This window comes from Oncorhynchus keta, chromosome 30 (genome assembly GCF_023373465.1).
Source record: "Oncorhynchus keta strain PuntledgeMale-10-30-2019 chromosome 30, Oket_V2, whole genome shotgun sequence".
Lineage (NCBI taxonomy): Eukaryota > Metazoa > Chordata > Actinopteri > Salmoniformes > Salmonidae > Oncorhynchus > Oncorhynchus keta.
The window spans coordinates 11,180,092-11,207,000 of NC_068450.1; the positions used below are offsets into that span (position 1 = coordinate 11,180,092).

At 40.3% G+C, this 26,909-nt stretch overlaps 1 protein-coding gene across 1 annotated transcript in view; it reads right to left on the reverse strand.

The window, feature by feature from the left end:
* LOC118382414 (gamma-aminobutyric acid receptor subunit beta-2-like) overlaps positions 1-26,909 on the reverse strand; it is a 122,938-nt gene that overhangs the window by 43,943 nt on the left and 52,086 nt on the right. The window contains exon 5 of the mRNA XM_052486964.1: positions 18,686-18,768. Within this exon, the coding sequence (XP_052342924.1) occupies positions 18,686-18,768 (83 nt within the window). The remainder of the gene's footprint in view (positions 1-18,685; positions 18,769-26,909) is intronic.

Genomic DNA, 26,909 nt, shown 5'->3' on the forward strand with positions numbered 1-26,909 from the left:
AGTGTTAGTTTCCTTACATTTATAACTTTAGTGTTAGTTTCCTTACATTTATAACTGTCTCTAGTGTTCGTTTCCTTACATTTATAACTCTAGTGTTAGTTTCCTCACATTTATAACTTTAGTGTTAGTTTCCTTACATTTCTAACTGTCTCTTTAGTGTTAGTTTCCTCACATTTATAACTGTCTCTTTAGTGTTAGTTTCCTTACATTTCTAACTGTCTCTTTAGTGTTAGTTTCTTCACATTTATAACTGTCTCTAGTGTTAGTTTCCTTACATTTATAACTGTCTCTAGTGTTCGTTTCCTTACATTTATAACTCTAGTGTTAGTTTCCTCACATTTATAACTTTAGTGTTAGTTTCCTTACATTTCTAACTGTCTCTTTAGTGTTAGTTTCCTCACATTTATAACTTTAGTGTTAGTTTCCTCACATTTATAACTTTATTGTTAGTTTCCTTACATTTATAACTGTCTCTAGTGTTCGTTTCCTTACATTTATAACTCTAGTGTTAGTTTCCTCACATTTATAACTTTAGTGTTAGTTTCCTTACATTTCTAACTGTCTCTTTAGTGTTAGTTTCCTCACATTTATAACTTTAGTGTTAGTTTCCTCACATTTATAACTTTATTGTTAGTTTCCTTACATTTCTAACTGTCTCTTTAGTGTTAGTTTCCTTACATTTATAACTCTAGTGTTAGTTTCCTTATACTTATAACTCTAGTGTTAGTTTCTTCACATTTATAACTTTAGTGTTAGTTTCCTTCCATTTATAACTTTAGTGTTAGTTTCCTTACATTTATAACTTTAGTGTTAGTTTCCTTACATTTATAACTATCTCTAGTGTTAGTTTAGTGTTAGTTTCCTTATATGTATAACTCTAGTGTTAGTTTCCTTACATTTATAACTTTAGTGTTAGTTTCCTCACATTTATAACTCTAGTGTTAGTTTCCTTATATTTATAACTTTAGTGTTAGTTTCCTTACATTTATAACTTTAGTGTTAGTTTCCTTACATTTATAACTATCTCTAGTGTTAGTTTAGTGTTAGTTTCCTTATATGTATAACTCTAGTGTTAGTTTCCTTACATTTATAACTTTAGTGTTAGTTTCCTCACATTTATAACTCTAGTGTTAGTTTCCTTATATTTATAACTTTAGTGTTAGTTTCCTTACATTTATAACTTTAGTGTTAGTTTCCTTACATTTATAACTATCTCTAGTGTTAGTTTAGTGTTAGTTTCTTATATGTATAACTCTAGTGTTAGTTTCCTTACATTTATAACTTTTAGTGTTAGTTTCCTCACATTTATAACTCTAGTGTTAGTTTCCTTATATTTATAACTTTAGTGTTAGTTTCCTTACATTTATAACTTTAGTGTTAGTTTCCTTATATTTATAACTTTAGTGTTAGTTTCCTTACATTTAGAACTGTCTCTTTAGTGTTAATTTCCTCACATTTATAACTCTAGTGTTAGTTTCCTTACATTTATAACTCTAGTGTTAGTTTCCTTACATTTATAACTCTAGTGTTAGTTTCTTACATTTATAACTCTAGTGTTAGTTTCTTACATTTATAACTCTAGTGTTAGTTTCCTTACATTTATAACTCTAGTGTTAGTTTCCTTACATTTATAACTCTAGTGTTAGTTTCCTTACATTTATAACTCTAGTGTTAGTTTCCTTATATTTATAACTTTAGTGTTAGTTTCCTTACATTTAGAACTGTCTCTCTAGTGTTAATTTCTCACATTTATAACTCTAGTGTTTAGTTTCCTTATATGTATAACTCTAGTGTTAGTTTCCTTACATTTATAACTTTAGTGTTAGTTTCCTCACATTTATAACTCTAGTGTTAGTTTCCTTATATTTATAACTTTAGTGTTTAGTTTCCTTACATTTATAAACTTTAGTGTTAGTTTCCTTACATTTATAACTATCTCTAGTGTTAGTTTAGTGTTAGTTTCCTTATATGTATAACTCTAGTGTTAGTTTCCTTACATTTATAACTTTAGTGTTAGTTTCCTCACATTTATAACTCTAGTGTTAGTTTCCTTATATTTATAACTTTAGTGTTAGTTTCCTTACATTTATAACTTTAGTGTTAGTTTCCTTACATTTATAACTATCTCTAGTGTTAGTTTAGTGTTAGTTTCCTTATATGTATAACTCTAGTGTTAGTTTCCTTACATTTATAACTTTAGTGTTAGTTTCTCACATTTATAACTCTAGTGTTAGTTTCCTTATATTTATAACTTTAGTGTTAGTTTCCTTACATTTATAACTTTAGTGTTAGTTTCCTCACATTTATAACTCTAGTGTTAGTTTCCTTCCATTTATAACTTTAGTGTTAGTTTAGTGTTAGTTTCCTCACATTTATAACTCTAGTGTTAGTTTAGTGTTAGTTTCCTTCCATTTATAACTCTAGTGTTAGTTTCCTTACATTTATAACTCTAGTGTTAGTTTCCTTACATTTATAACTCTAGTGTTAGTTTCCTCACATTTATAACTCTAGTGTTAGTTTCCTTCCATTTATAATTCTAGTGTTAGTTTCCTTCCATTTATAACTTTAGTGTTAGTTTCCTTACATTTATAACTTTAGTGTTCGTTTCCTTACATTTATAACTGTCTCTCTAGTGTTAATTTCCTCACATTTATAACTCTAGTGTTTAGTTTCCTTATATGTATAACTCTAGTGTTAGTTTCTTACATTTATAACTTTAGTGTTAGTTTCCTCACATTTATAACTCTAGTGTTAGTTTCCTTATATTTATAACTTTAGTGTTAGTTTCCTTACATTTATAACTTTAGTGTTAGTTTCCTTACATTTATAACTATCTCTAGTGTTAGTTTAGTGTTAGTTTCCTTATATGTATAACTCTAGTGTTAGTTTCCTTACATTTATAACTTTAGTGTTAGTTTCCTCACATTTATAACTCTAGTGTTAGTTTCCTTATATTTATAACTTTAGTGTTAGTTTCCTTACATTTATAACTTTAGTGTTAGTTTCCTTACATTTATAACTATCTCTAGTGTTAGTTTAGTGTTAGTTTCCTTATATGTATAACTCTAGTGTTAGTTTCCTTACATTTATAACTTTAGTGTTAGTTTCTCACATTTATAACTCTAGTGTTAGTTTCCTTATATTTATAACTTTAGTGTTAGTTTCCTTACATTTATAACTTTAGTGTTAGTTTCCTCACATTTATAACTCTAGTGTTAGTTTCCCTTATATTTATAACTTTAGTGTTAGTTTCCTTACATTTAGAACTGTCTCTTTAGTGTTAATTTCCTCACATTTATAACTCTAGTGTTAGTTTCCTTACATTTATAACTCTAGTGTTAGTTTCCTTACATTTATAACTCTAGTGTTAGTTTCCTTACATTTATAACTCTAGTGTTAGTTTCCTTACATTTATAACTCTAGTGTTAGTTTCCTTACATTTATAACTCTAGTGTTAGTTTCTTACATTTATAACTCTAGTGTTAGTTTCCTTACATTTATAACTCTAGTGTTAGTTTCCTTATATTTATAACTTTAGTGTTAGTTTCCTTACATTTAGAACTGTCTCTCTAGTGTTAATTTCCTCACATTTATAACTCTAGTGTTTAGTTTCCTTACATTTATAACTTTAGTGTTAGTTTCCTCACATTTATAACTCTAGTGTTAGTTTCCTTATATTTATAACTTTAGTGTTAGTTTCCTTACATTTATAACTTTAGTGTTAGTTTCCTTACATTTATAACTATCTCTAGTGTTAGTTTAGTGTTAGTTTCCTTATATGTATAACTCTAGTGTTAGTTTCCTTACATTTATAACTTTAGTGTTAGTTTCCTCACATTTATAACTCTAGTGTTAGTTTCCTTATATTTATAACTTTAGTGTTTAGTTTCCTTACATTTATAACTTTAGTGTTAGTTTCCTTACATTTATAACTATCTCTAGTGTTAGTTTAGTGTTAGTTTCCTTATATGTATAACTCTAGTGTTAGTTTCCTTACATTTATAACTTTAGTGTTAGTTTCCTCACATTTATAACTCTAGTGTTAGTTTCCTTATATTTATAACTTTAGTGTTAGTTTCCTTACATTTATAACTTTAGTGTTAGTTTCCTTACATTTATAACTATCTCTAGTGTTAGTTTAGTGTTAGTTTCCTTATATGTATAACTCTAGTGTTAGTTTCCTTACATTTATAACTTTAGTGTTAGTTTCCTCACATTTATAACTCTAGTGTTAGTTTCCTTATATTTATAACTTTAGTGTTAGTTTCCTTACATTTATAACTATTCTAGTGTTAGTTTAGTGTTAGTTTCATATATGTATAACTCTAGTGTTAGTTTCCTTACATTTATAACTTTAGTGTTAGTTTCCTCACATTTATAACTCTAGTGTTAGTTTCCTTATATTTATAACTTTAGTGTTAGTTTCCTTACATTTATAACTTTAGTGTTAGTTTCCTTACATTTATAACTATCTCTAGTGTTAGTTTAGTGTTAGTTTCCTTATTTATAACTCTAGTGTTAGTTTCCTTACATTTATAACTTTAGTGTTAGTTTCCTCACATTTATAACTCTAGTGTATATTTATAACTTTAGTGTTAGTTTCCTTACATTTATAACTTTAGTGTTAGTTTCCTCACATTTATAACTCTAGTGTTAGTTTCCTTATATTTATAACTTTAGTGTTAGTTTCCTTACATTTAGAACTGTCTCTTTAGTGTTAATTTCCTCACATTTATAACTCTAGTGTTAGTTTCCTTACATTTATAACTCTAGTGTTAGTTTCCTTACATTTATAACTCTAGTGTTAGTTTCCTTACATTTATAACTCTAGTGTTAGTTTCCTTACATTTATAACTCTAGTGTTAGTTTCCTTACATTTATAACTCTAGTGTTAGTTTCTTACATTTATAACTCTAGTGTTAGTTTCCTTACATTTATAACTCTAGTGTTAGTTTCCTTATATTTATAACTTTAGTGTTAGTTTCCTTACATTTATAACTGTCTCTCTAGTGTTAGTTTCCTCACATTTATAACTCTAGTGTTTAGTTTCCTTACATTTATAACTTTAGTGTTAGTTTCCTCACATTTATAACTCTAGTGTTAGTTTCCTTATATTTATAACTTTAGTGTTAGTTTCCTTACATTTATAACTTTAGTGTTAGTTTCCTTACATTTATAACTATCTCTAGTTTAGTTTAGTGTTAGTTTCCTTATATGTATAACTCTAGTGTTAGTTTCCTTAATTTATAACTTTAGTGTTAGTTTCCTCACATTTATAACTCTAGTGTTAGTTTCCTTATATTTATAACTTTAGTGTTAGTTTCCTTACATTTATAACTTTAGTGTTAGTTTCCTTACATTTATAACTATCTCTAGTGTTAGTTTAGTGTTAGTTTCCTTATATGTATAACTCTAGTGTTAGTTTCCTTACATTTATAACTTTAGTGTTAGTTTCCTCACATTTATAACTCTAGTGTTAGTTTCCTTATATTTATAACTTTAGTGTTAGTTTCCTTACATTTAGAACTGTCTCTTTAGTGTTAATTTCCTCACATTTATAACTCTAGTGTTAGTTTCCTTATATTTATAACTTTAGTGTTAGTTTCCTTACATTTAGAACTGTCTCTTTAGTGTTAATTTCCTCACATTTATAACTCTAGTGTTAGTTTCCTTACATTTATAACTCTAGTGTTAGTTTCTTACATTTATAACTCTAGTGTTAGTTTCCTTACATTTATAACTCTAGTGTTAGTTTCCTTACATTTATAACTCTAGTGTTAGTTTCCTTACATTTATAACTCTTAGTGTTAGTTTCCTTACATTTATAACTCTAGTGTTAGTTTCCTTACATTTATAACTCTAGTGTTAGTTTCCTTATATTTATAACTTTAGTGTTAGTTTCCTTACATTTAGAACTGTCTCTCTAGTGTTAATTTCCTCACATTTATAACTCTAGTGTTTAGTTTCCTTATATTTATAACTCTAGTGTTAGTTTCCTTATATTTATAACTTTAGTGTTAGTTTAGTGTTAGTTTCCTTACATTTAGAACTGTCTCTTTAGTGTTAGTTTCCTCACATTTATAACTTTATAACTCTAGTGTTAGTTTCCTTACATTTATAACTCTAGTGTTAGTTTCCTTACATTTATAACTGTCTCTGTTAGTTTCCTTACATTTATAACTCTAGTGTTAGTTTCCTGTTACATTTATAACTCTAGTGTTAGTTTCCTTACATTTATAACTCTAGTGTTAGTTTCCTTACATTTATAACTCTAGTGTTAGTTTCCTTACATTTTATAACTTTATAACTCTAGTGTTAGTTTCCTCATTTATAACTCTAGTGTTAGTTTCCTTACATTTATAACTCTAGTGTTAGTTTCCTCACATTTATAACTCTAGTGTTAGTTTCTACATTTATAACTCTAGTGTTAGTTTCCTTACATTTATAACTCTAGTGTTAGTTTCCTCACATTTATAACTCTAGTGTTAGTTTCCTCATTTATAACTTTAGTGTTAGTTTCCTCACATTTATAACTCTAGTGTTAGTTTCCTTATATTTATAACTTTAGTGTTAGTTTCCTTACATTTAGAACTGTCTCTTTAGTGTTAATTTCCTCACATTTATAACTCTAGTGTTAGTTTCCTTACACGTGCTTCTACACCTGCATTGTTTGCTGTTTGGGGTTTTAGAGTGGGTTACTGTACAGCACTATGTGACATCAGCTGATGTAAGAAGGGCTTTATAAATACATTTGATTGATTGATTGACTTCCGATCAACAGAGTGTGGACAGAGCCAGCCAAGAGACTATGAGGCTGGGGAGGGGAGGACGGCTTGTCGGCCGTGTGTGTGTGTGTGTGTGTGTGTACGTTTGTAGATGTGTGTGTGCATGATTTGCATTTATGTGTGTTAGTGATGCCCTGGTTACCTCATAACGGGTAGGTGGCAGGTTGAACAAAGGGAAAACAATACCTGAAAAAACATCTAGAAATGTTTCATTCTCGTGCAATTTAAATCTATAGGCTTTTTTTATTTCAGGTTGTCTGGCATTGGGGCCTAAAGCCTAAGACTTAGTGCTGAACTGTATGCTGTACGCCAAAATAGCCTGCATTTCAATCACCGAATGCTTTTGGAATCGGGCAGATAAAGTTAATTTAACTTCAATCCACAGAGGCAAAAAAAAGACAATGATGGAGTTGAAGTCAATAAGATAAAAATGTAAAAATTTAAAAAAGCTGTGAAAAGGAGAGTTGAAAATAAAGGGAAGGGAGAGTCAGAACAGTGGAGAGTCAGAACAGTGGAGAGTCAGAACAGTGGAGAGTTAGAACAGTGGAGAGTCAGAACAGTGGAGAGCCAGAACAGTGGAGAGTTAGAACAGTGGAGAGTTAGAACAGTGGAGAGTCAGAACAGTGGAGAGCCAGAACAGTGGAGAGTTAGAACAGTGGAGAGTCAGAACAGTGGAGAGTCAGAACAGTGGAGAGTCAGAACAGTGGAGAGCCAGAACAGTGGAGAGTCAGAACAGTGGAGAGTCAGAACAGTGGAGAGGATGATAGCAGTGGAGAGTCAGAACAGTGGAGAGTCAGAACAGTGGAGAGTCAGAACAGTGGAGAGTGATAGCAGTGGAGAGTCAGAACAGTGGAGAGTCAGAACAGTGGAGAGTCAGAACAGTGGAGAGTCAGAACAGTGGAGAGTCAGAACAGTGGAGAGGATGATAGCAGTGGAGAGTCAGAACAGTGGAGAGTCAGAACAGTGGAGAGGATGATAGCAGTGGAGAGTCAGAACAGTGGAGAGTCAGAACAGTGGAGAGGATGATAGCAGTGGAGAGTCAGAACAGTGGAGAGTCAGAACAGTGGAGAGTCAGAACAGTGGAGAGTCAGAACAGTGGAGAGGATGATAGCAGTGGAGAGTCAGAAGCAGTGGAGAGTCAGAACAGTGGAGAGTCAGAACAGTGGAGAGGATGATAACAGTGGAGAGTCAGAACAGTGGTTGGTCAGGACAGTGGAGAGTCAGAACAGTGGAGAGGATGATAGCAGTGTCGAGAGTCAGAACATGGTGGAGGAGCTATTTAAATTCAACAGTAACTATTTAAATTCAACAGGAGCTATTTCAATTCAACAGGAGCTATTTCAATGGAACAGTAGCTATTTCAATAGCAGTAGAATCAACAGGAGCTATTTAAATCAACAGTAGCTATTTAAATTCAGTAGCTATTTCAATTCAACAGGAGCTGAATTCAACAGTAGCTATTTCAATTCAACAGTAGCTATTTAAATTCAACAGGAGCTATTTAAATTCAACAGTAGAGAAATGAACAGTAGCAGTTTAAATTCAACAGTAGCAATTTAAATTCAACAGTAGCTATTTAAATTCAACAGGAGCTATTTAAATTCAACAGTAGCTATTTAAATTCAACAGTAGCTATTTAAATTCAACAGGAGCTATTTAAATTCAACAGTAGCAGTAGCTATTTAAATTCAACAGTAGCAATTTAAATTCAACAGGAGCTATTTAAATTCAACAGTAGCTATTTAAATTCAACAGTAGCTATTTAAATTCAGCTATTTAAATTCAACAGTAGCTATTTAAATTCAACAGTAGCTATTTAAATTCAACAGTAGCTATTTAAATTCAACAGGAGCTATTTAAATTCAACATGAGCTATTTCAATTCAACAGTAGCTATTTAAATTCAACAGTAGCTATTTAAATTCAACAGTAGCAATTTAAATTCAACAGTAGCTATTTAAATTCAACAGTAGCTATTTAAATTCAACAGTAGCTATTTAAATTCAACAGTAGCTATTTAAATTCAACAGTAGCTATTTAAATTCAACAGTAGCTATTTAAATTCAACAGTAGCTATTTAAATTCAACAGTAGCTATTTAAATTCAACAGTAGCTATTTAAATTCAACAGTAGCTATTTAAATTCAACAGTAGCTATTTAAATTCAACAGTAGCTATTTCAATTCAACAGTAGCAATTTAAATTCAACAGTAGCTATTTAAATTCAACAGTAGCTATTTCAATTCAACAGTAGCAATTTCAATTCAACAGTAGCTATTTAAATTCAACAGTAGCAATTTCAATTCAACAGTAGCTATTTCAATTCAACAGTAGCAAGGTGGGGATTTCAAACAGGGCTATGGCAAGTCAGAGGAACTGTAGCCTACTGTTCAGAAGGGTTCAATTGAAACGGAAATCTGGACACTGACTGTAGGTCTATAACCTCTCACCTTGCCTTAATATGAACTGCTTCTGAATTAACTATATTCTTTCAGCATGTTAAGAGAATGTCAGTGTGTAGTTAGGGACCGTCTGTAAAGATACTGTCTTTATCAGCATCATAAAAGCTGCTAGTACTTCAACCACATAAAATATGCATCCAAGCCAAACTGAAATCTCATCAGCAACATGTTGGGTTGTTATTACAGCTTTCTATTTCCTTACGACTGGTCAAACTGATGTTGATTTTATTTTTTTGTTATTGCATTTTCTCCCTGGTCCCTAAACGTCTTGGAGCTACAAAAGAAGCTGAGATGACAGAGAAAACCCTAGTCTTCTAGGGCAACATATAATGACAGAAGAGAAGCTGCATCTATCTAACTATAGGCAAGTTGACAAACAAATAGCCTATCAACATTTCAGAAATTACAAGCATAAACATATCTAAATCAGGCAAAACAAAATGCTGCACCTCCTGTCAAAGAATCATTCGCCCATCTCTGACTGTAGTCTACAGGACATGTTCTATATTAGTGGGTTAGGGTGCAGTCATCTCTGACTGTAGTCTACAGGACATGTTCTATATTAGTGGGTTAGGGTGCAGTCATCTCTGACTGTAGTCTACAGGACATGTTCTATAATAGTGGGTTAGGGTGCAGTCATCTCTGACTGTAGTCTACAGGACATGTTCTATAATAGTGGGTTAGGGTGCAGTTATCTCTGACTGTAGTCTACAGGACATGTTCTATATTAGTGGGTTAGGGTGCAGTCATCTCTGACTGTAGTCTACAGGACATGTTCTATATTAGTGGGTTAGGGTGCAGTCATCTTTTACTGTAGTCTACAGGACATGTTCTGTATTAGTGGGTTAGGGTGCAGTTATCTCTGACTGTAGTCTACAGGACATGTTCTATATTAGTGGGTTAGGGTGCAGTCATCTCTGACTGTAGTCTACAGGACATGTTCTATATTAGTGGGTTAGGGTGCAGTCATCTCTGACTGTAGTCTACAGGACATGTTCTATATTAGTGGGTTAGGGTGCAGTCATCTCTGACTGTAGTCTACAGGACATGTTCTATATTAGTGGGTTAGGTGCAGTCATCTCTGACTGTAGTCTGGACATGTTCTATATTAGTGGGTTAGGGTGCAGTTATCTCTGACTGTAGTCTACAGGACATGTTCTATATTAGTGGGTTAGGGTGCAGTCATCTCTGACTGTAGTCTACAGGACATGTTCTATATTAGTGGGTTAGCAGTCATCTCTGACTGTAGTCTACAGGACATGTTCTATATTAGTGGGTTAGTGCAGTCATCTCTGACTGTAGTCTACAGGACATGTTCTATATTAGTGGGTTAGGTGCAGTCATCTCTGACTGTAGTCTACAGGACATGTTCTATATTAGTGGGTTAGGGTGCAGTTATCTCTGACTGTAGTCTACAGGACATGTTCTATATTAGTGGGTTAGGGTGCAGTTATCTCTGACTGTAGTCTACAGGACATGTTCTATATTAGTGGGTTAGGGTGCAGTCATCTCTGACTGTAGTCTACAGGACATGTTCTATATTAGTGGGTTAGGGTGCAGTTATCTCTGACTGTAGTCTACAGGACATGTTCTATATTAGTGGGTTAGGGTGCAGTCATCTCTGACTGTAGTCTACAGGACATGTTCTATAATAGTGGGTTAGGGTGCAGTCATCTCTGACTGTAGTCTACAGGACATGTTCTATATTAGTGGGTTAGGGTGCAGTCATCTCTGACTGTAGTCTACAGGACATGTTCTATATTAGTGGGTTAGGGTGCAGTCATCTCTGACTGTAGTCTACAGGACATGTTCTATATTAGTGGGTTAGGGTGCAGTCATCTTTTACTGTAGTCTACAGGACATGTTCTGTATTAGTGGGTTAGGTGCAGTTATCTCTGACTGTAGTCTACAGGACATGTTCTATATTAGTGGGTTAGGGTGCAGTCATCTCTGACTGTAGTCTACAGGACATGTTCTATATTAGTGGGTTAGGTGCAGTCATCTCTGACTGTAGTCTACAGGACATGTTCTATATTAGTGGGTTAGGGTGCAGTCATCTCTGACTGTAGTCTACAGGACATGTTCTATATTAGTGGGTTAGGTGCAGTCATCTCTGACTGTAGTCTACAGGACATGTTCTATATTAGTGGGTTAGGGTGCAGTCATCTCTGACTGTAGTCTACAGGACATGTTCTATATTAGTGGGTTAGGGTGCAGTTATCTCTGACTGTAGTCTACAGGACATGTTCTATATTAGTGGGTTAGGGTGCAGTCATCTCTGACTGTAGTCTACAGGACATGTTCTATATTAGTGGGTTAGGGTGCAGTCATCTTTTACTGTAGTCTACAGGACATGTTCTGTATTAGTGGGTTAGGGTGCAGTTATCTCTGACTGTAGTCTACAGGACATGTTCTATATTAGTGGGTTAGGGTGCAGTCATCTCTGACTGTAGTCTACAGGACATGTTCTATATTAGTGGGTTAGGGTGCAGTCATCTCTGACTGTAGTCTACAGGACATGTTCTATATTAGTGGGTTAGGGTGCAGTCATCTTTGACTGTAGTCTACAGGACATGTTCTATATTAGTGGGTTAGGGTGCAGTCATCTCTGACTGTAGTCTACAGGACATGTTCTATATTAGTGGGTTAGGGTGCAGTCATCTCTGACTGTAGTCTACAGGACATGTTCTATATTAGTGGGTTAGGGTGCAGTCATCTCTGACTGTAGTCTACAGGACATGTTCTATATTAGTGGGTTAGGGTGCAGTCATCTCTGACTGTAGTCTACAGGACATGTTCTATATTAGTGGGTTAGGGTGCAGTCATCTCTGACTGTAGTCTACAGGACATGTTCTATACTAGTGGGTTAGGGTGCAGTCATCTCTGACTGTAGTCTACAGGACATGTTCTATATTAGTGGGTTAGGGTGCAGTCATCTCTGACTGTAGTCTACAGGACATGTTCTATATTAGTGGGTTAGGTGCAGTCATCTCTGACTGTAGTCTACAGGACATGTTCTATATTAGTGAGTTAGGTGCGGTCATCTCTGACTGTAGTCTACAGGACATGTTCTATATTAGTGGGTTAGGTGCAGTCATCTCTGACTGTAGTCTACAGGACATGTTCTATATTAGTGGGTTAGGGTGCAGTCATCTCTGACTGTAGTCTACAGGACATGTTCTATATTAGTGGGTTAGGGTGCAGTCATCTTTTACTGTAGTCTACAGGACATGTTCTGTATTAGTGGGTTAGGGTGCAGTTATCTCTGACTGTAGTCTACAGGACATGTTCTATATTAGTGGGTTAGGTGCAGTCATCTCTGACTGTAGTCTACAGGACATGTTCTATATTAGTGGGTTAGGTGCAGTCATCTCTGACTGTAGTCTACAGGACATGTTCTATATTAGTGGGTTAGGGTGCAGTCATCTCTGACTGTAGTCTACAGGACATGTTCTATATTAGTGGGTTAGGTGCAGTTATCTTTGACTGTAGTCTACAGGACATGTTCTATATTAGTGGGTTAGTGTGCGGTCATCTCTGACTGTAGTCTACAGGACATGCTCTATATTAGTGGGTTAGGGTGCAGTCATCTCTGACTGTAGTCTACAGGACATGTTCTATATTAGTGGGTTAGGGTGCAGTCATCTCTGACTGTAGTCTACAGGACATGTTCTATATTAGTGGGTTAGGGTGCAGTCATCTCTGACTGTAGTCTACAGGACATGTTCTATATTAGTGGGTTAGGTGCAGTCATCTCTGACTGTAGTCTAGACATGTTCTATATTAGTGGGTTAGGTGCAGTCATCTCTGACTGTAGTCTACAGGACATGTTCTATATTAGTGGGTTAGGGTGCAGTCATCTCTGACTGTAGTCTACAGGACATGTTCTATATTAGTGGGTTAGGGTGCAGTCATCTCTGACTGTAGTCTACAGGATATGTTCTATATTAGTGGGTTAGGGTGCAGTCATCTTTGACTGTAGTCTACAGGACATGTTCTATATTAGTGGGTTAGGGTGCAGTCATCTCTGACTGTAGTCTACAGGACATGTTCTATATTAGTGGGTTAGGGTGCAGTCATCTCTGACTGTAGTCTACAGGACATGTTCTATATTAGTGGGTTAGGGTGCAGTCATCTCTGACTGTAGTCTACAGGACATGTTCTATATTAGTGGGTTAGGGTGCAGTCATCTCTGACTGTAGTCTACAGGACATGTTTTAGGGTGAAGCCCTCAGATTTACACTTTAAAGCAAATACTGTAGTCGGACGGTTGCGTGTGGACTAACAGCTGACTAGTGTGTGTGTGTGTGTGTGTGTGTGTGTGTGTGTGTGTGTGTGTGTGTGTGTGTGAGAGAGAGAGATGGTGGGAGGGGAAGGAGAGAGAGAGAGAGAGAGAGAGAGAGAAGAGAGAGAGAGAGAGAGAGAGATGGTGGGAGGGGAAGAGAGAGAGAGAGAGAGAGAGAGAGAGAGAGAGAGAGAGAGAGAGAGAGAAGAGAGAGAGAGAGAGAGAGAGAGAGAGAGAGAGAGAGAGAGAGAGAGAGAGAGAGAGAGAGAGAGAGAGAGAGAGAGAGAGAGAGATGAGAGGGAGGGAGGAAGAGAGAGAGAGAGAGAGAGAGAGAGAGAGAGAGGGAGAAGAGAGAGAGAGAGAGAGAGAGAGAGAGAGAGAGAGAGAGAGAGAGAGAGAGAGAGAGAGAGAGAGAGAGAGAGAGAGAGAGAGAGAGAGAGAGAGAGAGAGAGAGAGAGAGAGAGAGATGGAGAGGAGAGAGAGAGAGAGAGAGAGAGAGAGAGAGAGAGGTGGGAGGGGAAGAGAGAGAGAGAGAGAGAGAGAGAGATGGTGGGAGAGAGAGAGAGAGAGAGAGAGAGAGAGAGAGAGAGAGAGAGAGAGAGGAGGGGAGAGAGAGAGAGAGAGAGAGAGAGAGAGAGAGAGAGAGAGAGAGAGAGAGAGACAGAGAGAGAGAGAGAGAGAGATGAGAGAGAGAGATGAGAGAGAGAGGGAGTAAGAGAGAGAGAGATGAGATAGAGAGATGAGATAGAGAGGGAGGAAGAGAGAGAGAGAGAGAGAGAGAGGGTGGGAGGGGAAGGAGAGAGCGAGAGAGAGAGAGAGAGAGAGAGAGAGAGAGAGAGAGAGAGAGAGAGAGAGAGAGAGAGAGAGAGAGAGAGAGAGAGAGAGAGAGAGAGATGTCTGGGATCTGTAGTTTTGAGAGTTATGTCTGGGATCTGCAGTTTTGAGAGTTATGTCTGGGATCTGTAGATTTGAGAGTTATGTCTGGGATCTGTAGTTTTGAGAGTTATGTCTGGGATCTGTAGATTTGAGAGTTATGTCTGGGATCTGTAGTTCTGAGAGTTATGTCTGGGATCTGTAGTTCTCAGCGTTATGTCTGGGATCTGTAGTTCTAAGAGTTATGTCTGGGATCTGCAGTTCTGAGAGTTATGTCTGTGATCTGTAGTTCTGAGAGTTATGTCTGGGATCTGTAGTTCTGAGAGTTATGTCTGGAATCTGTAGTAAGAGAGTTATGTCTGGGATCTGTAGTTCTGAGAGTCATGTCTGTTAAAAAATGCATAAAATTTATCAGGAGAAGTGAGAGTTCTCTGTGGCTCATTAGTGTGAATAAAATAGCGTTCTCTGGCATGGAGTGATTCACACGTTAAAACCAGAACTAGAACAGCATATACTGGGCTGCTACTGCATTCTGATTAAAACTAGACTCAAGCCCTGTGTGTGTGTGTGTGTGTGTGTGTGTGTGTGTGTGTGTGTGTGTGTGTGTGTGTGTGTGTGTGTGTGTGTGTGTGTGTGTGTGTGTGTGTGTGTGTGTGTGTGTGTGTGTGTGTGTGTGTGTGTGTGTGTGTGTGTGTGTGTGTGTGTGTGTGTGTGTGCATGTGCATGTGTGTGTGAATGTGTGTGTGTGATCAAACACAGGAAGACGAACCCAGCTCCACATCCCAGCCCCATAATCCACGTCTCCATGGAAACTGATAAAGCACGGGGAGAGGACCTCGTACTCCTCTCTCTCTCTCTCTCGCTCCCTTTCTTTATTTCTCTTTCTCTCTCATCTTCTCTCTCATCTTATCATCTCTGTCTCATCTCTCATCTTCTCTGTCTCAACTCTCTTCTCTCCTCTTCTCTCTCCCTCCTCTGTCTCACCTCTCTGTTATCTTCTGTCTCATCTCCTCTCTCATCTTCACTCTCCCTCCTCTGTCTCATCTCTCTCCCTCCTCTGTCTCACCTCTCTCCCTCCTCTGTCTCATCTTGACTCTCCCTCCTCTGTCTCTTCTCTCTCCCTCCTCTGTCTCACCTCTCTCCCTCCTCTGTCTCACCTCTCTCCCTCCTCTGTCTCACCTCTCTCCCTCCTCTGTCTCATCTCTCTCCCTCCTCTGTCTCATCTTCTCTCTCCCTCCTCTGTCTCACCTCTCTCCCTCCTCTGTCTCACCTCTCTCCCTCCTCTGTCTCACCTCTCTCCCTCCTCTGTCTCACCTCTCTCCCTCCTCTGTCTCATCTTCTCTCTTCCTCCTCTGTCTCACCTCTCTCCCTCCTCTGTCTCACCTCTCTCCCTCCTCTGTCTCATCTCTCTCCCTCCTCTGTCTCACCTCTCTCCCTCCTCTGTCTCATCTTCACTCTCCCTCCTCTGTCTCATCTTCTCTCTCCCTCCTCTGTCTCCCCTCTCTCCCTCCTCTGTCTCATCTTCTCTCCCTCCTCTGTCTCACCTCTCTCCCTCCTCTGTCTCACCTCTCTCCCTCCTCTGTCTCACCTCTCTCCCTCCTCTGTCTCATCTTCTCTCTCCTCCTCTGTCTCACTCTCTCTTATCTTCTGTCTCATCTTCTCTCTCCCTCCTCTGTCTCATCTCTCCCCTCCTCTGTCTCATCTTCTCTCTCCCTCCTCTGTCTCCTCTCTCTCCCTCCTCTGTCTCCTCTTCTCTCTCCCTCCTCTGTCTCATCTTCTCTCTCCCTCCTCTGTCTCATCTCTCCCTCCTCTGTCTCACCTCTCTCCCTCCTCTGTCTCACCTCTCTCCCTCCTCTGTCTCACCTCTCTCCCTCCTCTGTCTCACCTCTCTCCCTCCTCTGTCTCACCTCTCTCCCTCCTCTGTCTCACCTCTCTCCCTCCTCTGTCTCACCTCTCTCCCTCCTCTGTCTCCTCTTCTCTCTCCCTCCTCTGTCTCATCTTCTCTCTCCCTCCTCTGTCTCATCTCTCTCCCTCCTCTGTCTCATCTCTCTCCCTCCTCTCTCACCTCTCTCCCTCCTCTGTCTCACTTCTCTCTCCCTCCTCTGTCTCCTCTTCTCTCCCTCCTCTGTCTCACCTCTCTCCCTCCTCTGTCTCATCTTCTCTCTCCCTCCTCTGTCTCACCTCTCTCCCTCCTCTGTCTCCTCTTCTCTCTCCCTCCTCTGTCTCACCTCTCTCCCTCCTCTGTCTCACCTCTCTCCCTCCTCTGTCTCATCTTCTCTCTCCCTCCTCTGTCTCACCTCTCTCCCTCCTCTGTCTCACCTCTCTCCCTCCTCTGTCTCACCTCTCTCCCTCCTCTGTCTCATCTTCTCTCCCTCCTCTGTCTCCTCTTCTCTCTCCCTCCTCTGTCTCACCTCTCTCCCTCCTCTGTCTCACCTCTCTCCCTCCTCTGTCTCACCTCTCTCCCTCCTCTGTCTCCTCTTCTCTCTTCCTCCTCTGTCTCACCTCTCTCCCTCCTCTGTCTCACCTCTCTCCCTCCTCTGTCTCACCTCTCTCCCTCCTCTGTCTCATCTTCTCTCTTCCTCCTCTGTCTCACCTCTCTCCCTCCTCTGTCTCACCTCTCTCCCTCCTCTGTCTCACCTCTCTCCCTCCTCTGTCTCACCTCTCTCCCTCCTCTGTCTCATCTTCTCTCTCCCTCCTCTGTCTCACCTCTCTCCCTCCTCTGTCTCACCTCTCTCCCTCCTCTGTCTCATCTTCTCTCTCCCTCCTCTGTCTCACCTCTCTCCCTCCTCTGTCTCACCTCTCTCCCTCCTCTGTCTCACCTCTCTCCCTCCTCTGTCTCACCTCTCTCCCTCTGTCTCATCTTCTCTCTTCCTCCTCTGTCTCCCTCTTCTCTCTCCCTCCTCTGTCTCACCTCTCTCCCTCCTCTGTCTCACCTCTCTCCCTCCTCTGTCTCATCTTCTCTCCCTCCTCTGTCTCCTCTTCTCTCTCCTCCTCTGTCTCACCTCTCTCCCTCCTCTGTCTCACCTCTCTCCCTCCTCTGTCTCATCCTCTCTCCTCCTCTGTCTCACCTCTCTCCCTCCTCTGTCTCACCTCTCTCCCTCCTCTGTCTCACCTCTCTCCCTCCTCTGTCTCACCTCTCTCCCTCCTCTGTCTCATCTTCTCTCTTCCTCCTCTGTCTCCTCTTCTCTCTCCCTCCTCTGTCTCACCTCTCTCCCTCCTCTGTCTCACCTCTCTCCCTCCTCTGTCTCACCTCTCTCCCTCCTCTGTCTCACCTCTCTCCCTCCTCTGTCTCACCTCTCTCCCTCCTCTGTCTCACCTCTCTCCGTCCTCTGTCTCACCTCTCTCCCTCCTCTGTCTCACCTCTCTCCCTCCTCTGTCTCCTCTTCTCTCTCCCTCCTCTGTCTCATCTTCTCTCTCCCTCCTCTGTCTCATCTTCTCTCTCCCTTTTCTGTCTCACCTCTCTCTTATCTTCTGTCTCATCTTCTCTCTCCCTCCTCTGTCTCATCTCTCTCATCTCCTCTCTCATCTCTCTCTCCCTCCTCTTCTCTCTCCCTCCTCTCCCTCATCTTCTCTCTCCCTCTTCTGTCTCACCTCTCTCTTATCTTCTGTCTCATCTCCTCTCTCCCTCCTCTGTCTCATCTCTCTCATTTTCTGTCTCATCTCCTCTCTCTCTCTTACCTTCTCTGACTCTTACCTTCTCTGACTCTTAACTCTTATCTCTTATTCTCTCCCTGTCTCTCTCTCCCCTCTTTATTCACTCTCTCTATCTCCCCCATCACTTGCTTTCTCTCTCTCTCATCTCTCTCTCTCCCCCTCTCTCCTTCTCTCCCTCTTCTATTATCTCTCACATCTTATCTGTCTCATCTCTCATCTTCTCTCATCTTTCTATCGCCCTCATCACTCTCTTTCTCTCATCTCTCCCGCTCTCTCTCCCCCTCTCCTCTCTCCTGCTCTCTCTCCCCCTCTCCTCTCTCATTCTCTCCCTCTCCCTTGTCTCTCTCTCCCCCTCTCTTCTCTATCTCTCTGTCTCTCTCTGTCTCTCTGTCTCTCTCTCTCTCTCTCTCTCTCTCTCTCTCTCTCTCTCTCTCTCTCTCTCTCTCTCTCTCTCTCTCTCTCTCTCTCTCTCTCTCTCTCTCTCTTTTGATAACGACTGACAGAAGAGTTGGCTAATGCTCAAAAAAAAAAATTCTATATCTATTATAGGAATGTGCTATATAGAAGGGTGACGTTTTCACGGGAGGAGAGTGTGTGTTCTGTTGCCAGGGGCGACGGTGGTACTCACAGCTCTCGATCTCCAGAGTACAGTTCTGTTCATCCAGAGGATACCGCCTCAGATCCATCATACAGGCTGCTGTGGTTGTGATCCTACACACACACACACACAAACACACACACACACACACACATGAATGAGCCAATTGGAAGCTGGGGATGATTAGGTGACCATGATGGTATGAGGGCCAGAATGGGAATTTAGCCAGGACACCGGGGTTAACAACCATATTCTTTCCAAGTGGAGCCCAAACTCAGCTAAACAGAAGCCAAGCTAAACCCAAACTCTCTTGTTCTGTGACCTTGACCACCAACAGTATAATCCATAAAATAAATAAAACTCACCAACAATGTTTCTAGCCATTATCCAGTCTTCATCAACAACATAAGAAATTAATTGTAAGCCATCAGTCGGTACCCCGACCCACCATTTTGGGAAACACTGAGCTAGGACTCTAAGACTGTGTTCAGACTATAACCTATAATCTGTTATTAATAAGGCCTGCATTACATGCCAGTCTTCAGTACCCTGTTCCATCAGTGTACTGTACTCTACTGTACTCTACTCTACTGGACTCTACTGGACTCTACTGGACTCTACCCTACTGGACTCTACTGTACTGTACTGTACTGTACTGTACTGTACTCTACTCTACTCTACTCTACTGTACTCTCCTGGAATCTACTGTACTGTACTGTACTGTACTGTACTGTACTGTACTGTACTGTACTGTACTGTACTGTACTGTACTCTACTCTACTCTACTCTACTCTACTCTACTGGACTCTTCTCTACTGTACTCTACTGGGCTCTACTGGACTCTACTGTACTGGACTCTACTGGACTCTATTGTACTCTACTGTACTCTACTCTACTGGACTCTTCTCTACTGTACTCTCCTGGACTCTACAGTACTCTACTGGACTCTACTCTACTGTACTCTACTGGACTCTACTCTACTGGACTCTTCTCTACTGTACTCTCCTGGACTCTACTGTACTGTACTCTACTGGACTCTACTGGAATCTACTGTACTGTACTGTACTGTACTCTACTCTTACTGGACTCTTCTCTACTGTACTCTCCTGGACTCTACTCCTCTCTACTGTACTGTACTTTACTGTACTGTACTCTACTGGACTCTACTGTACTGTACTGTACTGTACTGTACTCTACTCTACTGGACTCTACTGTACTCTACTCCTCTTTACTGTACTGTACTTTACTCTACTGTACTCTACTGGACTCTACTCTACTCTACTGGACTCTACTCTACTGAACTCTACTCTACTTGTCTCTACTCTACTGGACTCTACTGGACTCTACTCTACTGTACTCTACTGGACTCTACTCTACTGTACTCTACTGGACTCTACTCTACTGTACTCTACTCTACTGGACTCTACTCTACTGTACTCTACTGGACTCTACTCTACTGGACTCTACTGGACTCTACTCTACTGGACTCTACTCTACTGGACTCTACTGGACTCTACTCTACTGGACTTTACTGGACTCTACTCCTCTCTACTGTACTGTACTTTACTCTACTGTACTCTACTGTACTGTACTCTACTCTACTGGACTCTTCTCTACTGTACTCTACTGGACTCTACTCTAATCGACTCTACTGGACTCTACTGGACTCTACTCTACTGTACTCTACTCTACTGGACTATACTCTACTGTACTCTACTGGACTCTAATCTACTGGACTCTACTCTACTGGACTCTTCTGGACTCTGCTCTACTGGACTCTACTGGACTCTAGTCTACTGTAATCTACTGGACTGTACTCTACTGTACTCTACACTGCTGTACTGTAGTCTATTGGACTCTACTCTACTGTACTCTAAAGTCGTGGCCAAAAGTTTTGAGAATGACACAAATATGAATTTTGACAAAGTTTGCTGCTTCAGTGTCTTTAGATATTTTTGTCAGGTGTTACTATGGAATACTGAAGTATAATTACAAGCATTTCATAACTGTCAAAGGCTTTTGTTGACAATTACATGAAGTTAATGCAAAGAGTGAATATTTGCAGTGTTGACCCTTCTTTTTCAAGACCTCTGCAATCCGTCCTGGCATGCTGTCAATTATCTTCTGGGACACATCGTGACTGATGGCAGCCCATTCTTGCATAATCAATGCTTGGAGTTTGTCCGAATTTGTGGGGTTTTGTTTGTCCACCCGCCTCTTGCGGATTGATCACAAGTTCTCAATGGGATTAAAGTCTGGGGAGTTTCCTGGCCATGGACTCAAAATATCAATTTTTTGTTCCCCAAGCCACTTAGTTATCACTTTTGCCTTATGGCAAGGTGCTCCATCATTCTGGAAAAGGCATTGTTCGTCACCAAACTGTTCCTGGATGGTTAGGAGAAGTTGCTCTCCGAGGATGTGTTGGTACCATTCTTTATTCATGGCTGTGTTCTTAGGCAAAATTGTGAGTGAGCCCACTGCCTTGGCTGAGAAGCAACCCCACACATGAATGGTCTCAGGATGCTTTACTGTTGGCATGACACAGGACTGATAGCAGCGCTCACCTTGTCGTCTCCAGACAAGCTTTTTTACTGATGCCCCAAACAATCGGAAAGGTGATTCATCAGAGAAAATGACTTTACCCCAGTCCTCAGCAGTCCAATCCCTGTACCTTTTGCAGACTATCAGACTGTCCCTGAATAACATGCTATTTAAAGATGGCAGGGTAAGAATAACAGGCTATTTAAAGATGGCAGGGTAAGAATAACAGGCTATTTAAAGATGGCAGGGTAAGAATAACAGGCTATTTAAAGATGGCAGGGTAAGAATAACAGGCTATTTAAAGATGGCAGGGTAAGAATAACAGGCTATTTAAAGATGGCAGGGTAAGAATAACATGCTATTTAAAGATGGCAGGGTAAGAATAACAGGCTATTTAAAGATGGCAGGGTAAGAATAACAGGCTATTTAAAGATGGCAGGGTAAGAATAACATGCTATTTAAAGATGGCAGGGTAAGAATAACAGGCTATTTAAAGATGGCAGGGTAAGAATAACAGGCTATTTAAAGATGGCAGGGTAAGAATAACAGGCTATTTAAAGATGGCAGGGTAAGAATAACAGGCTATTTAAAGATGGCAGGGTAAGAATAACAGGCTATTTAAAGATGGCAGGGTAAGAATAACAGGCTATTTAAAGATGGCAGGGTAATACTAACAGGCTATTTAAAGATGGCAGGGTAAGAATAACAGGCTATTTAAAGATGGCAGGGTAATACTAACAGGCTATTTAAAGATGGCAGGGTAAGAATAACAGGCTATTTAAAGATGGCAGGGTAAGAATAACAGGCTATTTAAAGATGGCAGGGTAAGAATAACAGGCTCAAAACATCATCACTCATCAGTCTCCAAGCTTTTGTCTGAGTGTAATGGGAGACCAACCAACCAACAACTGGTGTTTCTCAGGATCCTCTAGTTATAGCGCTGTGTGTGTGTGTGTGAGAGAGAGAGAGAGAGAGAGAGAGAGAGAGAGAGAGAGAGAGAGAGGGAGAGAGAGAGAGAGAGAGAGAGAGAGAGAGAGAGAGAGAGAGAGAGAGAGAGAGAGAGAGAGAGAGAGAGAGAGAGAGAGCGAACATGCGATGCCTGACAGCATGTCGGACCAGCCACAGATATGCCGAAAGTTGTTTTTAACAAAACCTGTCAGGATGCTGTAGCTCTGTAACTAGGTAACCAGAAGGAGGGGAAACAGAGTATTGATTATGTAGCTCTGTAACTAGGTAACCAGAAGGAGGGGAAACAGAGTATTGATGATGTAGCTCTGTAACTAGGTAACCAGAAGGAGGGGAAACAGAGTATTGATGATGTAGCTCTGTAACTAGGTAACCAGAAGGAGGGGAAATAGAGTATTGATGATGTAGCTCTGTAACTAGGTAACCAGAAGGAGGGGAAACAGAGTATTGATGATGTAGCTCTGTAACTAGGTAACCAGAAGGAGGGGAAACAGAGTATTGATGATGTAGCTCTGTAACTAGGTAACCAGAAGGAGGGGAAACAGAGTATTGATGATGTAGCTCTGTAACTAGGTAACCAGAAGGAGGGGAAGCAGAGTATTGATGATGTAGCTCTGTAACTAGGTAACCAGAGGGAGGGGAAACAGAGTATTGATGATGTAGCTCTGTAACTAGGTAACCAGAAGGAGGGGAAGCAGAGTATTGATGATGTAGCTCTGTAACTAGGTAACCAGAAGGAGGGGAAACAGAGTATTGATGATGTAGCTCTGTAACTATGAGGCCTCACCTCCTGGTTACACAAGTGACCATATTCCCGGCGCATCCCACAAAGGCTGAGGTGTTGCTAACATTTATGATAGCAAATTTCAATTTACAAAAAACCCCATAAGTTTTCATTTTTTGAGCTTCTAGTCATGAATCTATGCAGCCTACTCAATCGCTTTCTGTAGCTACTGTTTACAGGCCTCCTGGGCCATATACAGCGTTCCTCACGGAGTTCCCTGAATTCCTATCAGACCTGACTACCCAGATAATATTCACATTTTTGGTGACTTTAATATTCACATGGAAAAGTCCACAGACCCACTCCAAAAGGCTTTCGGAGCCATCATCAACTCAGTGGGTTTTGTCCAACACGTCTCCGGACCTACTCACTGCCACAGTCATACTCTGGACCTAGTTTTGTCCCGTGGAATAAATGTTGTGGATCTTAATGTTTTTCCTCATACTCCTGGACTATCGGACCACCATTTTATTACGTTTGCAATCGCAACAAATAATCTGTTCAAACCCAAACCAAGGATCATCAAAAGTTGTGCAATAAATTCTCAGACAACCCAAAGATACCTAGATGCCCTTCCAGACTCCCTAAGGATGTCAAATTACAAAAATCAGTTAACCACCTAACTGGGGATCTCAATTCAACCTTGCGCAATACCCAAGATGCAGTCGCACCCCTAAAAACAAAAAACATTTGTCATAAGAAACTAGTTCCCTGGTATACAGAAAATACCCGAGCTCTGAAGGAAGCTTCCAGAAAATTGGAACAGAAATGGCGCCACACCAAACTGGAAGTCTTCCGACTAGCTTGGAAAGACAGTACCGTGCCGTACCGAAGAGCCCTTACTGCTGCTCGATCATCCTATTTTTCTAACTTAATTGAGGAAAATAAGAACAATTCAAAACTGATTTAACTGCTAACTAAAAAGCAGCATTCCCCAAGAGAGGATGGCTTTCACTTCAGCAGTAATAAATTCATGAACTTCTTTTAGGAAAAGATCATGATCATTAGAAAGCAAATTACGGACTACTCTTTAAATCTGCATATTCCTCCAAAGCTCAGAGTCTGAACAACTCTGCCAGGACCTAGGATCAAGGGAGACACTCAAGTGTTTTAGTTCTATATCTCTTTACACAATGATGAAAATAATCATGGCCTCTAAACCTTCAAGCTGCATACTGGACACTATTCCAACTAAACTACTGAAAGAGCTGCTTCCTGTGCTTGGCCCTCCTATGTTGAATATAATAAACGGCTCTCTATCCATCGGATGTGTACCAAACTCACTAAATGTGGCAGTAATAATGCCTCTCTTGAAAAAGCCAAACAAACCTTGACCCAGAAAATCTAAAAAACTATTGGCCTATATCGAATCTTCCATTCCTCGCAACATTTTTAGAAAAATCTGTTGCACAGCAACTCACTGCCTTCCTGAAAACAAACAATGTATACGAAACGCTTCAGTCTGGTTTTAGACCCCATCATAGCACTGAGACTGCACTTGCGAAGGTGGTAAATTACCTTTTAATGGCATCAGACCGAGGCTCTGCATCTGTCCTCGTGCTCCTAGACCTTAGTGCTGCTTTTGATACCATCGATCACCACATTCTTTTGAAGAGATTGGAAACCCAAATTGGTCTACACAGACAAGTTCTGGCCTGGTTTAGATCTTATCCGTCAGAATGATATCAGTTTGTCTCTGTGGATGGTTTGTCCTCAAATCCACTGTAGATTTTGGTGTTCCTCAAGGTTCCATTTTCGGGCCACTATTGTTTTCACTATATACTTTACCTCTTGGTGGTGTCATTCTGAAACATAATGTTAAGTTTTACTGCTATGCAGATGACACACAGCTGTACATTTCGATGAAACATGGTGAAGCCCCAAAATTGCCCTCGATGGAAGCCTGTGTTTCAGACATAAGGAAGTGGATGGCTGCAAATGTTCTACTTTTAAACTCGGACAAAACAGAGACGCTTGTTCTAGGTCCCAAGAAACAAAGAGATCTTCTGTTGAATCTGACAATTCCTCTTGATGGTCGTCTCAAATAAAACTGTGAAGGACCTCGGCGTTACTCTGGTCCCTGATCTCTCTTTTGACGAACATATCAAGACTGTTTCAAGGACAGCTTTTTTCCATCTATGTAACATTGCAAAAATCAGAAACTATCTGTTTACAAATGATGCAGAAAAATTAATCCATGCTTTTGTTACTTCTAGGTTAGACTACTGCATTGCTCTACTTTCCGGCTACCCGGATAAAGCACTAAATAAACTTCAATTAGGGCTAAACACGGCTGCTAGAATCCTGACTAGAACCAAAAAATGTGTTCATATAACTCCAGTGCTAGCCTCTCTACACTGGCTTCCTGTTAAGGCAAGGGCTGATGTCAATGTTTTACTGCTAACCTACAAAGCATTACATGGGCTTGCTCCTACCTATCGTTCTGATTTGGTCCTGCCGTACATACCTACACGTACGCTACGGTCACAAGACGCAAGCCTCCTTACTGTCCCTAGAATTTCTAAACAAACAGCTGGAGGCAGGGCTTTCTCCGATAGAGCGCAATTTTTATGGAACGGTCTGCCTACCCATGTGAGAGACGCAGACTCGGTCTCAACCTTTAAGTCTTTACTGAAGACTCATCTCTTCAGTAGGTCCTATGATTGAGTGTAGTCTGGCCCAGGAGTGGGAAGGTGAACGGAAAGGCACTGGAGCAACTAACCGCCTTGCTGTCTCTGCCTGGACGGTTCCCCTCTCTCCACTGGGATTCTCTGCCTCAAACCCTGTTACAGGGACTGAGTCACTGGCTTACTGTTGCTCTTCCATGCCGTCCCTGGGAGTGGTGCCTCACATGAGTGGGTTGAGTCATTGACGTCATCTTCCTGTCTGGGTTGTGCCGTGGCGAAGATCTTAGTGGGCTATACTCGGCCTTGTCTCAGGATGGTAAGTTGGTGGTTGAAGATATCCCCCTAGTGGTGTGGGGGCTGTGCTTTGGCAAAGTAGGTGGGGTTATATCCTGCCTGTTTGGCCCTGTCCGGAGGTATCTTGGCCCTGTCGTCGGATGGGGCCACAGTGTCTCCCGACCACTTCTGTCTCAGCCTCCAGTATTTATGCTGCAGGAGTTTATGTGTCGGGGGCTAGGGTCAGTTTGTTATATCTGGAGTACTTCTCCTGTCTTATCCGGGTGTCCTGTGTGAATTTAAGTATGCTCTCTCTAATTCTCTCTATCTTTCTTTCTTTTTTTCTCTCTTTCTCTCTTTCTTTCTCTCTCTCGGAGGACCTGAGCCCTAGGAACATGCCTCAGGACTATCTGGCCTGATAACTGCTTGCTGTCCCCAGTCCACCTGGCCGTGCTGCTTCTCCAGTTTCAACTGTTCTGCCTGCGGCTATGGAAACCTGACCTGTTCACCAGACGTGCTACCTGTCCCAGACCTGCTGTTTTCAACTCTCTAGAGACAGCAGGAGCGGTAGAGATACTCTTAATGATCGGCTATGAAAAGCCAACTGACATTTACTCCTGAGGTGCTGACTTGCTGCACCCTCGACATCCACTGTGATTATTATTTGACCCTGCTGGTCATCTGTGAACATTCGAACATCTTGGCCATGTTCTGTTTTAATCTCCACCCGGCACAGCCAGAAGAGGACTGGCCACCCCTCATAGCCTGGTTCCTCTCTAGGTGTCTTCCTAGGTTCTGACCTTTCTATGGAGTTTTTCCTAGTCACCGTGCTTCTACACCTGCACCGCTTGCTCTTTTGGGTTTTAGGCTGGGTTTATGTACAGCACTTTGAGATATCAGCTGATGCATCAGAATACATTTGATTTGATGTAAAAAATAATCAGGGCTCTCGCTCTCTCTCTCTCTCTCTCTCTCTCTCTCTCTCTCTCTCTCTCTCTCTCTCTCTCTCTCTCTCTCTCTCTGCATAGTCAAATAAACAATAAAAAATGAACAGTAAACATTA